Below are 16,302 nucleotides of genomic sequence, written 5' to 3' on the forward strand. Positions count from 1 at the left end.
GGAAGGGCTATCTTAAGTGACGTCGGTCCTGCTCTAGGAAAGAGGGCATTACTTCAATATGTTTCACAATTGAGGCATATACTCATGTGCTTCTGGTTGTATGTGGTCTTAGCATTGAAGAACTATGGAATATAAAGAGGGAAAAACTGCAGGAGTTTCTAAGAGGAAGCATTTTATTTAAGGGTTCATTCGGTAATGTTTTCTTGTGTTGTGTCAACCTGAGTCTGATTTTCATCCTACTCAACAGGAGTCAAGTGCTAAACTCATTTATGTCATTCGGTCTAAATGAACTCTTAATGGATAAACTGTTCTTGCTAAGTTTGGTCTTTTGTTTAGCTCAGTGTATGGTATCAGTTGAAAATATAGCTGTTGATTCAGTCTAGCCAAGCACCTGTCAGCAGAAAATAGCTTCTTGCCCTGAAACACTCGGGAATTCTGGATTACTGCAGCCAGATCTGCATTCCAGTGAGGTGCAAGTGTTTGAGATGTCTTATTGACACAATTCTTTTCTGTTCTTTTACGACAGGCTGTGCTGGAGACTATTCGGAACCTGATGAATACCGATTGTGTGGTACCTGACTGGCTGCACGATATCATTTTAGGTTATGGGGACCCAAGTAGTGCACATTATTCAAAAATGCCCAATCAGATTGCCACCCTCGATTTCAATGATACATTTCTCTCCATTGAGCATTTAAAAGCCAGCTTTCCTGGTCATAATGTAAAAGTAACTGTGGATGACCCAGCTCTACAGATACCCCCTTTCAGGTAAAGTCAGAATTGGATACACTCCTTTCAAGCATTCTGTAGACCATCTGTGTTAGGCTATCAGGACTGTTAGCTAAAGTGAGTTTTGAGTATTATATCTGGGTTTTGTTTTGGCAGTTCCTACCTTCACCATATAATCACTGGGATAAGTTTATTATATTTGAACCTATTTCTAATTGTTAGTGCAGAAGCTATTTTAAGACCACAATAAAAATAGCCTCATGTCTTATAAGGGATCAGTAAATGCTTGTTATCTGAAGAGAACTATGTAAATATGTATAGTATTTGACTGAAAAAAAATGTCTTTGCATCTTATGCGTATTTTCTAGTTACTACACACAGCCATGTGATGTTGAACTCTCATTTTTAGGAAAAAATTCTTTTTGTCTTTTAACCTTGTTTGTTTTCACAAATTTTAAATATTTCCAATATAGTTATATTTAATATTAAATGAGTTTTGATTTTAAATTTTGTGTAGAAATAGAACATAAGTACCTAAAGTAACTGATTGCTTTTCCCTGAATTTCTTCATGTGGATTAGAGGCAAAGCACTCAGTATACCTGTGAGTGGTAGCCCAAGACTTACTTTCTTAGCTGGAAATTATTAGGACACACAGCTTTCAATTGACTGTTAAATATCAATACTAGTATAATAATTCTGCATATTTTTAAAAAGTCCTTTATAACATCCAAACTTCCTCCATACTTTCCTAATCCTCTTAGTGGCAAAATTATTCTTCTAGTCCCCCCATCTTGAAATATCAGCATTAGTTTTTAATCTTTTCACTCCCATAACTCCTACCATTATCTCATAGATTCTGCCTTAAGAGTATTTTTTTCATATGTCATTCCTGACTGCTACCTCTCTATGCCCTCAATAGTCTTCTTGATGGCAGTGTCTTTCCTCACTTTCCTCTGTCTCCTCAGTTGAACTCACTACACACATGCCTTACTGCTAGAACCATTCACTCCCTAGCTGAAAAGCTGATTGCTCCTGTTGCTTACCAAAATAAGAGCTGACCTCTTAGCTTCTTTTGTTCTTAGCATTTGGGAGGTATTTTCCATATTTTTAGAGTGTGAAGGAAATCTAGATAAAGTACACATAGAGAATTAATTTTTTGTTTAATTTTTAAGGAATTCGTTGACTTCCCTCAGGTATCTATGGGAGTCACCTCCTAACCCCAGGCTAAGAATCTCTGCCTTAAAGCTTGATGTTCTAGAAGTGTCATAACAAGGCTCCAATTTGTCTTTTTAGCTTTATTTTTCTCTATTGTAGCCTACTTTTCAGAAAAACTAGGCTGCTTGGTCTCTGCTGTTGCTTCTTTATTCCAGAAATGTCTCTCTTCCCATCCTTCAATGTCTAAATTCTTCAAGATTTATCTTATATGCCACCTGTCCCATGAAGTCTTTTCTGATTAAATGAAGGACAGTGAATAAAGCACTTTACAGTGTATATGACATAAGTTTTTAATGGTTCTTTGATTCTCCTTACTTAGATGACTTTTTCTAATCTGAACGCCATTACCACCCATTTTAGTGCTTGTAAATCTGCTTTTTTCAGAGTTTAGTGCAGATAATGAGTTCCTTTCGGCTGGAAATGTTTCTTACTCATCTGCTTATCCTCCATACAGTGTCATGCACAAGATAGATGCTTAGTAAATCCTTATTAATTGTAAAAATGAACAAAAGTTTTGGTCTTGCAGGATAACTTTTCCAGTAAGAAGTGGAAAAGGGAAGAAAAGGAAAGATGCAGATGGGGAAGATGAAGACACCGAAGAGGCAAAAACCTTAGTTGTTGAACCTCATGTTATTCCTAATAGGGGTCCTTATCCTTATAATCAACCTAAACGGTAATTTTACTGCTTATTCTAATTATAATAATGAATTATAGTTTGCCATTTCAAATAGGTTAGTATGTTGTAAAATTTTCTGATTCTTTTAAAACCCAAGGAAACTTCTATTTCTGAGCTCTCTTTCCTTTTATTCTGTTAGTTGGTTGAATAGCTCAGACACTTTAGGACATTCTGTGGTCAGGATATTTCAAAAAGAAACATTTTCAAGTACTATGAGAAATAAATGTTAGAGGGCTACCTTCATTTGAGCACAGGGTTCTTACTTCACAACCCCATGTTACATGTGGCAATAGCCATCATGTATGTGTGCCTTAACTAATGAAGTGGCATTATTTTTGGTATTAGATTGGGAACTAAAACTGGCAGTCTGAATGAAGTCTGAGATGGGCTAAGTGTATTAAAAAATTACGGTAGTCTTTCTACAAGATTCGCTTCATTTTAGTTGTCTTTGTAGAGGTGAAGGGAGTCATTCAGAAGAGATTGAGGGAACAGGGGCAAATATAGAGCAGAAGTTTAAACCTCTGATCATTGTAGTCTAGATTTTTACTAAATGTCACTTATCTGTGTTTTTTAACCAACTTTTTATTTCCTCTTTTATTTGCAGTAATACAATTCAGTTCACTCATACACAGATAGAGGCCATTCGTGCTGGGATGCAGCCTGGGCTAACTATGGTAAGAGAATTATTGTTACACGAGTTCTTACATGGATTAAGACTAGAAGTAAGCACCAGATTTTTAGTTTGTTCTCGATGAAGCACAAAAACTCAGCTGAATTTAAGTATTTATAAGTAATTGTAACATCTTATACATAGAGATTTCGCTGTTCATTTCAGTGTTTATTACAACATGGACATGCCCATTTGTTTTGTATTACCTGTAGCCACTTTTGTGTTACAACAGCAAAGTTAAGTTCAGCCGTCCCTTGGTATCTGTAGGGGATTGGTTCTAGGATGCCCTGTAGATATGAAAATTCACAGATGCTCAAGTCCTGCAGTTGGCCTGGTAGAACCCACAGATGTGAAAAATCAGCCCTTCATTTCTGTGGGTTCTACATCCTGCAAATACTGTATTTTCCGTCCTCAATTGGTTGAATCCATGGATACAGAACCTATGAATAGAGAGGGCCAACTATGTATTGAAAAAATTCATGTATAAGTGGACCTATGCAGTTTAAACCCATGTTGTTCAAGGGTCAACTGTACTTGCAACAGAGATTATAGAGCCTGCATAGCCTAAAGTGTTTACTGCCTTTACAGAAAAAGTCTGCTGACAACTTTTTTAGAAGCATGTTTAATTTCTAAGGAAGTATTTGGAGATTTTCCTGCTATCTTTCAGTTACTGATTTCTGGCCTGAGTCCATTATGGGCAGAGAACATACTTTGTATGATTTCAATTTTTTGTTTTTTGCTTTTTTAATTTGTTAAGATTTGTCTTATGGCTGAGAGTATTACCTGTCTTGATGAATATCTCACTTGAAAAGAACGTGTATTCTGTTGTTTTGGAGTGGAGTGTCCTATGAATGTCAATAAGATCCATTTGGTTGATGGTATTGTTCAATTCTTCTCTATCCTTGCTGATTTTCTGTTTATTCTTTCTGTTGATTACTGAGAGAGGAATGTTGAAGTCTGCAGCTATATTTATGAATTTGTCTATTCCTCCTTTTAATTCCATCTATTTTTGCTTAATATATTTCAAAGTTTTGTGAATGGTTCCTGTACCTTCAGGGTTATTATGCTGTTTTGGTGAATTGGCCCTTTATTATTATGTAATGTCTCTTTTCATCACTGGCAATTTTCTTGGCTCTGAAATGTACTTTGTGTAATATAAAAATAGCTACTGCAGCTTTCTTTTGATTACTGTTTGCATAACTTTTTTTTTTTTTTCATCGTTTTACTTCTGACCTACCTATCATATGTGAAGTGAGTTTCTTGTAAACAGCATGTACTTGGGGCATGTTGTTTTACCCAATCTGACAGCCTATGTCTTTTAATTTGTGTGTTTAGAACATTTAGATTTAATGTAATTATTGATATGTTTGGATTTAGGCCTACCATTTTAAATTTGTTTTCCGATTGTTCCCTTTATTTTGTGTTCCCCTTTTCCTCTTTCCTGCCCTCTGTTGGGTTATTTTAATAGCTTTTAGTGTGCTATTATTATTTAAAATGTTGTCTGATTATGTTTCTTGTGTGGTGTTTTCTTAGTGGCTGCTCTAGGAGTTTTCAACATGCACACTTTTCACAGCCTACCTAGAATCAGTATTTTGTCACTTTGGGTTGAATGGAGGGTCCTTACTCCCATACAGATACCTCTGCCTTCCTTTTTTATGTTGTGCTTGTCTTATTTCTTACATCTAAATACATTGAAGATACTATCAGGCAGTATTAGAATTTTTGCTTTCAACTGTCAACATGTTTTAAAGGACTGAAGAGGAAAAGAATAGTTTATTATTATACTCACCATTTATCCTTAATTTCTTTTTTTTTTCTGACTGGTAAGGGGATCGCAACCCCCAGCAAGGTGTTGTCTGCACCACGCTCAGCCAGTGAGCGCACCGGCCGTCCCTATATAGGATCCAAACCCGCGGCCTTGGTGCTACCAGCACCGCACTCTCCTGAGTGAGCCACGGTATCCTTAATTTCTGATATTCTGAGTTTCCTCTGGTATCATTTCTGTCTGAAGATCTTTTACCATTTTGTAGAACAGGTCTGCTAGCAATGAGTTACCTTTTTTTTTTTTTATGTGACCTTGAAATTCACCTTCGTTCTTAACAGATATTTTCTCTGGACATAGAATCTGAGTTGCAGTTCTTTCCTTTCAGCACTTTTAAAATGTTACTGCACTTGCTTCTGCTCATGTTTTCTGATGAGAGATCTAGTTATTTGAACCATCCTTTTGCTATATATAATGTATTATTTTTCTCTGGTTGCTATCAAGATTTTTTCTTTTAGTTTTTAGCTATTTAATTGTTGTGTGTCTGGGCTTAAATTTCTTTGGGGTTATTCTGTTTCAGGTTTGCTGAGCTTCTTGAATCTGTAGATTTATGCCTATTGCCATATTTGGGAAATTTTCAGCCATGATTTCTTCAAATTTTTTTCCTGTATTGTGCATGTTTCCCTCTCCTTCTAGGAATTCAGTTACATCATTTTAGGTCTTTTAGTATTGTCCCAGAGATTCATTAGTCTCTATTTTTCTCAGTCTCTTTGTTTTGTTATTCAGATTGCATAATTTCTACTGATCTATCTTCAAGTCCACTGACTCTTCCTCTGTTCTGTCCATTCTGTTATAGAAACCTTTCAGTGAATTTTTCTATTTGTTATTTTATCTTTCAGTTTTAGAATTTCCATTTTCTAACAATGTGATAACTTAGTAGTTTGCTGTGTGTTCACCTTCTTTTTAGGTTGTGGGCCCACCTGGTACAGGAAAAACAGATGTGGCAGTCCAAATCATATCCAACATCTATCACAATTTCCCAGAGCAGAGGACTCTAATTGTTACTCATTCCAATCAGGTAAATTACTTTGTGTAGATGTGTTCATGCATGTTGGGGGTGGGGGGGAAGCAAGGAGCAGGGGATGCATGAAAACAAAATGTAGACAATTTCTGCTTGTTTGAAAACCTGATCATAGGTTTCACAGAATACTAGGAAAAGCTGATTAGTATAGTATTTGCTATTAAGTTATTCTTGGATTATCACTGCTCATGACTAGACTACTTTGAGCGATAAATAAAAACAATCTCTAATTTCTACTAGAAGGAGTGAAAATGTGGAAAAGTTAAGAATATTTGTATATGTGGTCAGATATTTAGATTAAATTAAATTGCCTTTTTTTTTTTCTTCTTACATACTAAGCTAGAGCTTTTACTTTAGGATTGAAAGCCTTAATTAACCCTTTCTATAGTAGCATTTTTCTTCATTTACTAGAATGAATATTCCTAAAAGACTACGGTCTAAGGTATATTAATACTGGGTTGAATTTAAAATCCTTGTGATATGTACATGTGAATATATATTACATGGGAGTATGATTTGTGCTGTGTTAGTCATTCTGAAGCTGTCAGAAATGAGGGGGAAAAAAGTAATAATTATTAGCTCTGGTATAAAATATGACAGGTAGCTCTCAGAATATCCTGAAACACATTATGAAACTTGCATGGTAGTCTAAACCTCTGAAATTATTTTCTCAGAGTATATATATTAACAATGGTGACATTAGTTGACCAGTCCTTAGAAGAGACTTTACAAAGGAGCAGTGGGGTTTTGGAGTGCTAAGTGTCAGTTATTCTCTTGTTAATCAATTTTTTTTTTTTTTTTTTTTTTTTTTTTTTAAGCAGCTGGGCTGGTACAGGGATTGAACCCTGGACCTTGGTGTTATCATCACCATGCTCACTGGCCTGCCCTTGTTCGTCAACTTTAAATCTACAAGCTTTTTAAAGTAATGCTATCTAGTTCATTCATCTGTCATGTTTTTATAATACTTTTGAAGTTTGTAAATAATGGTGGCCTGTTGTACAATATACTGAATTTGGGCAGGGGAGTTGACTTGGAATGGTGGTTGATTTGGACGTTGTCTCGATAAAGGAAACAAAAAAAATACTGTGTTAAAACAACATGTGAAGTATTCTTTGTTCATTCTAAGAATTTACAAACAGTTATAATTATTATAACTAAATTTTATTAAACAGAAGAAAAAACTGTATCTACTTGTAAATTCTAAGTTTACTAAGTTTTCTCATACCTTGATACAACTTACTACAGTATTCTGTACTTGTGATACTTATGATTGATATAGCACAATCCTAGAGAAGGTTATTTTGCAAAAATAGCCAAATAATTCATTGCAGGCTAAAGGGCCTTTCTTGGTCCTTTGAAATTTAAATCATCCTCCTTGATGTCCATCAAGTGTTGATTTTTTTTTTCCCTTCAATTGTTAATTGTTTTGTTTGCTAGCTCTTCATTTGCATATGTAATTCAAGCAGTTATCCAGCATCACTCTAATTCACAATGAAATCTTGTAGTTTTTTCTGAGATTGTGATGTGTGGGTGGTTTTTGCTCTGCAAATCTGTGTTTCCTGAGTTTGGATAGTGAGTAATGCAATGTAGTCTGATCTGTTGAGCCCTGAATTTTGGATGATAAGTATTAAGAATTTGGATAGTGGGAGATTTTTCTGAAAATTCACGTTAAATCTCTTCAGTTTATGAGCTCTAATTGATAGAATTTTGATGATAAAGGATATCTTTATTTACGTTATATAGCCTGGATATTTATGAGACTGGATGTTGACTTGATGGGCAGGGTTGAACTAGTGATAAATGAGGAGAGATTTTTTGAATGGGGGCTAATTTTTAAATGAGGTCTTTTTTACTGTATCTTTCCATACTTTGAAGCTTTTGCTTTTCTGCAAGACCTTGGAACTGCACAGGTTCAGGTAATGAATACTAGAATTTGAGGAACCCTAAATATGAACATTTCATAGGTGGAAAAGAGTGACTTCTAAATGGCTTTCATCAGAATAGTTGGCAATAAATGAGCGTTCTGCTCATTGCATAGAGTACGTTAGACTTTCAGCCTAAGATTTGAATGATCACTTTACCTTTCTACTCTTTGGTTCTCTTAACGTATTCTACCTATACACTCACTGCCTTTTTACTGTTTTTCTTCAACTGCAAAATTTTTTCAGTTCTCTTCAACCCATAGAAATGCTGTTCAATAAAATGAAACTCAGTGTGGATGTTTTTTAGGATTGTTATGATTTAGCAGAAATAACACCTGAGCTAGCCTTTCTCTTTTTATAAATTAGAACCAGAGTAGTTCTAATGGTAGGTAGTTTTTATGGTTTCCAGTTACTTATTTGGCCAAGTATACGTAGATGGCAAGATTAGAAATCAGTAAATATACTATTTTGTTTAAATTATAAATGGCCTAATATAAGACTTATTTCCTTATGTTTCAAATTTGAATTCTTATCTAATTGTGCAATGCTTATTCTGTCCTATCCTTCTAAATATTAGTTTTTGTTATTTTTAACGGTGCCTGCTGATTCATAGAAACTCATCATCACCCTTTTTGTTTTATTCTCTAGGCACTGAACCAGTTGTTTGAGAAAATTATGGCATTAGACATTGACGAGCGCCACCTATTGCGTCTTGGTCATGGAGAAGAAGAGCTGGAGACAGAGAAAGATTTCAGCAGGTGAGCAAGTGGAAGTGAATTTCGAGACAGTTTACAAAAGAGTTTTTACTTTCTCTTTTTCTTAATTAAAGAAACACTAGGTGAAGAGAGCAATGACTGATCAAATTTAATCCTGAAATTTCTAGTGTAACCTGTTTATACTATGTGTTGACCTGATAGTCTGGTCATGATCTCCCTCAGCTCCAAATCTGTGTGTTAATGCCATTTTTCCTCAAGTATACAATTATTTTGATGAAGAGAATTATTTTGTTCATCTTTTTAAAATTGCAGATTGCTGTTTGCTTTCTATTTATTGAGGTAATTTGTAATGTTGGCAATTCAAAACTGCAAATTTAGGTGACTCCTTTCTCACAATGAGAGACGCCTGATTTGGGCAATCACTCAGTCAGGAGAGACCCTCCCAAGGAACAACGAGACCACGGCTTCGGATGCAATTAGCAAGAGGTTTTATTGAATACACGGGTACCCGGGCGGCTCAGTCTCTCGGTGGACTGGCGCGCCGAGTAGAGTTTTTGAGCTTGTTTTATAGCAAAAAGCGCGGGTACAGAAGCGAGAAGCAAGGTAATTGGTCGGTTTAAACAAGGCCAGGGGTGGGCTCCGGTCATGTGGGAGTTCTTGAAACAGTTGAAGGGCGCCCTGGAAACTGCTCTGGGAGGCCTAGTGCAAGCTGATAACAGAAGCTGAAAGAAGCGAGTTAATCACTTAGGGACAGCAAAAACTTTCACAGGGCGGTTTCTTCCTTAGGTTGTCTAGATACATCCAGATACAGCTCTTGGTGTTATCAGTCAGAGACAGCATAGGTGGGAAACAGCAAAGGCAGGCAGAACTTAAAATTTTTCTAAGTACAGCACAATTTTTAACCTTCAATTTTCACCACAGGTGTTGGGGGGGCTTTTAAACAAGAACACTTTTCAAACAGTAAAAATGGCATAAGCTAAATCAGTCTACCTCGCACACCCCTTTATGAATTTCTTGGCCTTGCGGAATGGCGTTACTGCGGCTAGCTTGGAAAACACTTCTTTCATTCCCCCATTTCTCTTGTGGGAAGCTCTAATCTTAGAGCGAATTTAGAGGTTGTCTTCGTTGTCTAGGGTCTGATACTTTTGTCTAAGGACCAGAATTTTTACTGCACTTACCCTGTCATTGATGAACTGGACTAACCTATTGATGATGCAGGGCCCGAGGGTGAACAACAGAAGGAGGAGCAATAGGGGCCCGGCGATGGTTGATAGGAGGGTAGTGAACCAAGGGGAGCTATTGAACCACCCTTCATACCAGTTTTGGTTTTTCTGGCGCTCCATCTGTCTTTTATCTAGTCTCTCTTTGAGTTTTCTCATGGAGTCTCGCACTACACCTGAGTGGTCTACATAAAAACAGCACTCTTCTTTTAGGGCCGCGCAGAGGCCTCCTTCTTTTAGAAACAGTAGGTCAAGGCCTCTTCTATTTTGGAGTACTACCTCCGATAGGGAAGTCAGCGAGTCCTCCAGCTTGCTGATTGAGTCCTGGAGGACCCGGAGGTCAGTATCCATGGCGGTCTGGAGGCTGGTTAGGCCTTGTTGGAGGTCTATGGGCCCTTTAACTAGGGCGGATGCGCCAGTACCTATACCTGCTGCGACCCCCAACCCCAGAAGAACAGCTAGGGTAAGTGAGACAGGCTCTCTTTTAACCCTGGGGTGAGGATCGTCATAGGCCTGCAACAAAGTTTCTTCAGAATGGTAATAGATGCGAGGGACCAGCTGGATCAGGATACAGAAATCTTTAGACTGATTAAAAACTGAGGTGGAGAGGCAGGGGGTGAGGCCGGTGCTGCAGGCCCACCAGCTATGGTTGGTGGGGAGCAGGTACTGATGGTTCGTGGAGGAGTTGATGGGTAGGGTCTGATTGCAAAGATGCTGATGGGTAGAGGGCACCTTTCCTATGCACGACCCGTGTCCTGAGACCTCAGTGAGGGTAAGCTTTCCTTGGCTCCCCCAGCGGCACTGGGTATAGTTGGAGGTATAAGTGAAGGCCCCTCCTAAGGAGGCAACTCCTTCATAATAAGGGGGACCCAAGGCCAAACAGAGCCAGCAAGACTTCGTGGCGTCTGGGTCGGTAGCATTTAAGGCTAGGAAGGCCCCCCTCACAAGGCCAAAGAGTCTGTCGCCCGTGGTTGGAGACAGAGTGTTCAGGACAACACTTTCCTCCAGTACCGTGGGGACTTGGCTAGGAGCCGCCGAGGGTTGAGAGATGGGCGGCGCTTCCCTCGTTGGGGAAGGGGGGTTTTTGTTAGGGGGTCCTTGTTTCGCAAGGACGGAGTTGGGGCCCACTGTCTCAGCTGGCTTGCTGGTGATCTCTAACCGAATGGTCAACTGTACGCCTGGATATCCAGACACATAGAATCCCAATCCCCAGGTTTTTCCTATTATCCACTCTTTGGATTGCCGTCCTTGTTCTGTGAAATTTATTTTAAGGGGGTTACACCAGCCGGTTTTTTCACAGGTTGCCAGTAGGGCACCCCATGATCGCTCTGTGCCATTCCATTTTACAGTTATGAGGTCCCAGGAGGACGTAGGTTGCCAATAAACAGTCCCCGTGGTTTCACAACTCCATTCTTTACAATACAGGGATTCTAGCCCTCCACACCTTCTAGCTTCTGAACGGGACCGGCCATCCCGGGGACACACGTAGAAGGTGGAACTTGCCATTCTGGTCCTAGCCTTAGGGTAGCTGCATCCTATGGCTCCCCAGGTGATCTGTCTATAAGCGCTCTCATAGTTTGAGTCAGGGGGTCTGACTCTCTTAGAGGTTGATACATCGGTTTCTGGGATATCCCAGGACTCAAGACCGGCCGCCAGGGCACATACATCAGGTGTAAGAATGGGCCACCAAGTCCAAGGGGGCTGGACTTTCTCTGTCTTCCAGACAACGTTCCCAGTTTGGGACAGTACCTGCCAGGTGAGGGTCACAGGCTGGTGAGGGTTTTCACTCCAACTCGTTCTGCCGCCGCCGAAAACGCAGCTTAAGAGGATGATCAGTCTTTTCCAGCTCCCAAGACTCATCTGGTGCCGAGGGTGGTGCAGGCTTGAGGTGAGAAGCATGGACCCAGGCAGCAATACCGTCGACTTTTACTGCGGTCGGAGTGGTCAGCAACACCAGGTACGGGCCTTTCCACCGAGGCTCAAGGCTGCTGGGTCGGTGGCGTCTGACAAGCACTCGGTCTCCGACCTGGAACGGGTGGGGGATTGTCACGGTACCGGGCTTGTACACCTCCTTGATCTGGTCCCAGATCTGGGTCTTCACAACTTCTAAAGCCTTTAAATGAGTAAATAAGACAGGGAGAAAATTATCATCGGGACTCAATGTCCCTCCAGACTCGAGTATGGGGGGCGGTCCCCCATAGAGAATTTCATAAGGAGTTAGACCAAACTGGCCAGGGGTATTCCTGGCTCTGAGCAGCGCTAAGGGAAGGAGGGCCACCCAGTCTTTTCCACCGGTCTCTAAGGCTAATTTGGTTAAGGTCTCTTTGATTGTCCTGTTCATTCTTTCTACCTGACCTGAGCTCTGGGGTCTATACGCACAGTGTAACTTCCAATTTATCCCCAGTTGAGTGGCCAGTCCCTGACTTATCTGAGCAACAAAGGCTGGGCCATTGTCTGACCCGAGTACCTTAGGGATCCCGAAGCGGGGTAGAATTTCCTCTAATATCTTTTTGCAGACGGTCAGGGCCGTTTCAGTTTTGGTAGGAAAAGCTTCTACCCATCCGGAAAAAGTGTCTACGAATACCAGCAGATACCTGTTTCCATACCGGCCAGGCTTTACCTCTGTGAAGTCTACCTCCCAGTACACGCCGGGTCGATCTCCTCGTTGTCTCTTTCCGATCTCTCGGTAGGTTGGGACCGCATTAGTCATGACACAAGCCTGACACCGACTGGTGACCTCGCGAACTACAGACTGGAGGTTCGGGATGAGGAGGCTGGTGCGGTTTACTAATTGGAGAAGCTTTTCTGGTCCTAAGTGTGTCAACTGATGCAACCGCTGAATAAATTCTTTCCCCCGGTCAGGGGTGAGCTCTCTTGGCTCGGCCTTAACCTGGGCGGGTTCGATTAGCTCTTGAGGTTTTGTAGTTTCTGCCAGCACTCTGGTCGACAGGGCGGCTTGTTTTGCAGCCTCGTCGGCCCTCCGGTTCCCGGTGGCCACAGGGTCATTTCCCCTCTGGTGGCCGGGGCAGTGGATAATGGCGACCCGCTTAGGGAGGTGAATGGCCTCTAGCAGGGCCAAAATTTCTTCCTTGTTTTTAATGTCTTTTCCCGCAGAAGTGAGCAACCCCCTCTGTCTATATATTGCCCCATGAATGTGAGCAGTGGCAAAAGCATACCTGCTGTCGGTGTAGATGTTGATGTTTTTTCCTTCGGCCAGGCGTAATGCCTGCGTCAAAGCCACTAGTTCGGCCTTCTGGGCTGACGTACCTTCTGGCAGGCTGCTTGTCCACACCGTCCGCTTGCCATCTACGATGGCGGCCCCTGCTCTCCGTTTACCCTCCGCGATGAAACTGCTACCGTCCGTATACCAGGCTGGCACCCCGGGCAATGGCTGGTCCTTCAGGTCTCGTCGAGTTCCAGTTTCTTCGGCGAGGATCTCTGAGCACCTGTGTACTGGGGTGGCTTCCGACTCGACTGGTAGGAGGGTAGCTGGGTTCAGGACGGCAGGGGGTGCAAACGATATCCTTTCATTTAGCAGCAGGCTCTGGTAATGAGTCATCCTGGCATTGGTCATCCACCGGTCGGGGGGCTGCCGCACAATGCTTTCGAGGCTATGGGAAGCAATCACAGTCACATTCTGTCCCAAGGTTAACTTATCAGCGTCCTTGAGAAGGAGTGCCACGGCTGCAACCGCTTTCAGGCAGGTTGGCCACCCGCTAGCCACCGGATCCAATTTTTTTGATAGGTAAGCTACTGGCCGCCGCCAGGGTCCTAAAGTCTGAGTAAGCACTCCCCGGGCCACACCGGCCCTCTCATCTACGTATAGAGTAAATGGTTTGGTGAGGTCTGGGAGGGCCAAAGCGGGGGCTGACAGCAAGGCTTTTTTTATGTGGTCAAAAGCTTTCTGATGTTCCTCAGTCCAGGTAAAAGGGATGCTTTCCTTTGTTAAGGGATACAGGGGTGCAGCTATGGAAGCAAACCCAGGGATCCAGAGCCTGCAGAATCCTGCAGTGCCCAGAAATTCACGGACCTGTCTGGGGGTCGTGGGAGCGGGGATCTTCATAACAGTAGCCTTTCGGGCCGGGGTCAGCCATCTTTTTCCCCCCCTGAGTAGGTACCCCAGATAGGTGACCTCTCTTTGGCAGAGCTGGGCCTTTTTAGCCGATACCCGGTACCCTAATTTACTCAATTCCTGTAGGAGCTTCTGTGTCCCTTCTTTGCAGTCTCTATATGTGGGGGCTGCCACCAAGAGGTCGTCTACATATTGGAGTAGCACTACCTGAGGGTTGAGGGCCCTAAAGGGGGCCAAATCTCGGTGGAGGGCCTCGTCGAAGAGAGTGGGAGAGTTCTTGAACCCTTGGGGCAGCCGTGTCCAGGTCAACTGACCTGTGTTACCTTTTTCTGGGTCTTTCCACTCGAACGCGAATAGCGGCTGGCTGCTGGGGTGTAGCTTGAGGCAGAAAAAGGCATCCTTGAGATCTAAGACTGAATACCAAGTGTGGCTGGGCGGAAGGGAACTCAGAAGGCTGTAAGGGTTTGGGACGGTGGGATGAATATCCTGTACCCTTTTATTAATTTCTCTCAGGTCTTGGACTGGCCGATAGTCATTGGTCCCTGGCTTTTTTACAGGTAGTAGAGGGGTATTCCAGGGCGATTGACAGGGCACCAAGACCCCTAGGTCTAAGAACCTCTGGATGTGGGGTCTGATACCTTCCCGGGCTTCCTTGCTCATTGGATATTGTCGAACAGCCACCGGTGAGGCACCTGATCTTAGTTCCACTACCACTGGTGGGACTTGATTGGCCAGTCCCATGCCTGCCCTCTCTGCCCATACAGTGGGAAAAAGTTGGAGCCAGGATGGGTCGATAGAGGAGGGACCTGGCTTTTCATGTAGCCGGTATTCTTCTTCTAGGTTCAGGGTCAGGCACAGTGTAGGGCGGTCTTCCCATGTTACTTGTGGGCCCTCAGCAGAAAACTGGATCTGGGCCTTTAGTTTGGTTAAGAGGTCCCTACCCAACAAAGGGGCGGGGCACTCGGGTATGACCAGAAAGGAGTGGGTCACCTGTTTATGTCCAGCCTTTAAAAGTCTCTTTGTGGTCCAGGGGTAGACTTTGCTCCCTGTTGCTCCTTGTACGACTGTCCGTCTGGACCCTACCCTTCCCAGGGGTTGGGTCAAAACTGAATGTTCAGCCCCGGTATCGACCAGGAACTCAATGGGAGTCCCCTCCACAGTCAGTGTTATCCTGGGTTCGGGGAGGGGGTCCGAACCTTGACTCCCCTAGTCATCTAGGGACAGAACTTTGGCTTCTCTGACGTTTTTCTTTCGGGGACATTCTCTTGCCCAGTGACCCTTTTCTTTACAGTATGCGCACTGGTCTTTGTCCAGAGGAGATCTTTTATCCCTAGGTGTCTTTTTTGCCTGGTTGCTCAAATTCCCTGTCTGCCTATCTCTAGAACCTTTTTCACTTATCACTGCGGCCAAAATCCTAGTCAAGTTTTTTTCTTGGCGCTTATCGCGCCGCCTTTCTCTCTCTTCTGCCTCTTTTTTTTCTCTTTCTTGTCTTTCTTCTTCTGTCTCCCTTTTGTGGTACACTTTTTCTGCCTCCCTCACTAAATCTTGCAAGGAATAATCTTGGAGCCCCTCTAGCCTCTGTAACTTTTTTTTAATATCTGGGGCTGACTGTCCGATGAAGGCCATGGCAACTGCAGCCTGCTGCCCCTCAGAAGAGGGCTCAAACGGAGTGTATCTCCTATAGGCCTCCATTAGGCGTTCTAAGAAAACCGAAGGGGGTTCTGCCGGTCCTTGTAAGACCTCTCTTACCTTAGCCAAATTGGTGGGGCGCCGAGCTGCCCCTTTGAGACCTGCCACTAGAGTCCGGCGGTAGACCAGGAGACGCTCCCTACCTGCGGCTGTGTTGTAGTCCCACTGAGGTCGATTGAGGGGGAAGGCCTCATTAATGAGGTTGTCGAGTTGAGTAGGGGCCCCGTTGTCTCCCAGGACATTCTTGCGGGCCTCAAGGAGAATCCTTTCTCGTTCCTCCGTGGTGAAGAGAATCTGTAGGAGCTGTTGGCAATCGTCCCAGGTGGGCTGATGAGAAAACATAAGAGACTCAAGGAGCCCCGTGAGTCCTGCTGGATTTTCAGAAAAAGAAGGATGATTAGATTTCCAATTATAAAGATCTGCTGAAGAGAAAGGCCAATATTGCAGAGGGACTAGGCCGTTGGGCTCGGCTGGGGGTCCTATGGCTCGGAGGGGTAAAATCACAGTGGAGTCAGGACCCGAGTCGTCTGCCGGACTGCGGGCACGGCG

General features: G+C 42.7%; 1 protein-coding gene across 3 annotated transcripts in view; it reads left to right on the forward strand.

Moving 5' to 3' along the window:
* AQR (aquarius intron-binding spliceosomal factor) overlaps positions 1 to 16,302 on the forward strand; it is a 106,188-nt gene that overhangs the window by 52,261 nt on the left and 37,625 nt on the right. For all 3 annotated transcript variants that reach the window (XM_063088742.1, XM_063088743.1, XM_063088744.1), the window contains 5 exons: positions 527 to 768; positions 2,472 to 2,618; positions 3,226 to 3,295; positions 6,021 to 6,131; positions 8,705 to 8,814. In XM_063088742.1, the coding sequence (XP_062944812.1) occupies positions 527 to 768; positions 2,472 to 2,618; positions 3,226 to 3,295; positions 6,021 to 6,131; positions 8,705 to 8,814 (680 nt within the window). The remainder of the gene's footprint in view (positions 1 to 526; positions 769 to 2,471; positions 2,619 to 3,225; positions 3,296 to 6,020; positions 6,132 to 8,704; positions 8,815 to 16,302) is intronic.

This window comes from Cynocephalus volans, chromosome 3 (assembly GCF_027409185.1).
Source record: "Cynocephalus volans isolate mCynVol1 chromosome 3, mCynVol1.pri, whole genome shotgun sequence".
NCBI lineage: Eukaryota > Metazoa > Chordata > Mammalia > Dermoptera > Cynocephalidae > Cynocephalus > Cynocephalus volans.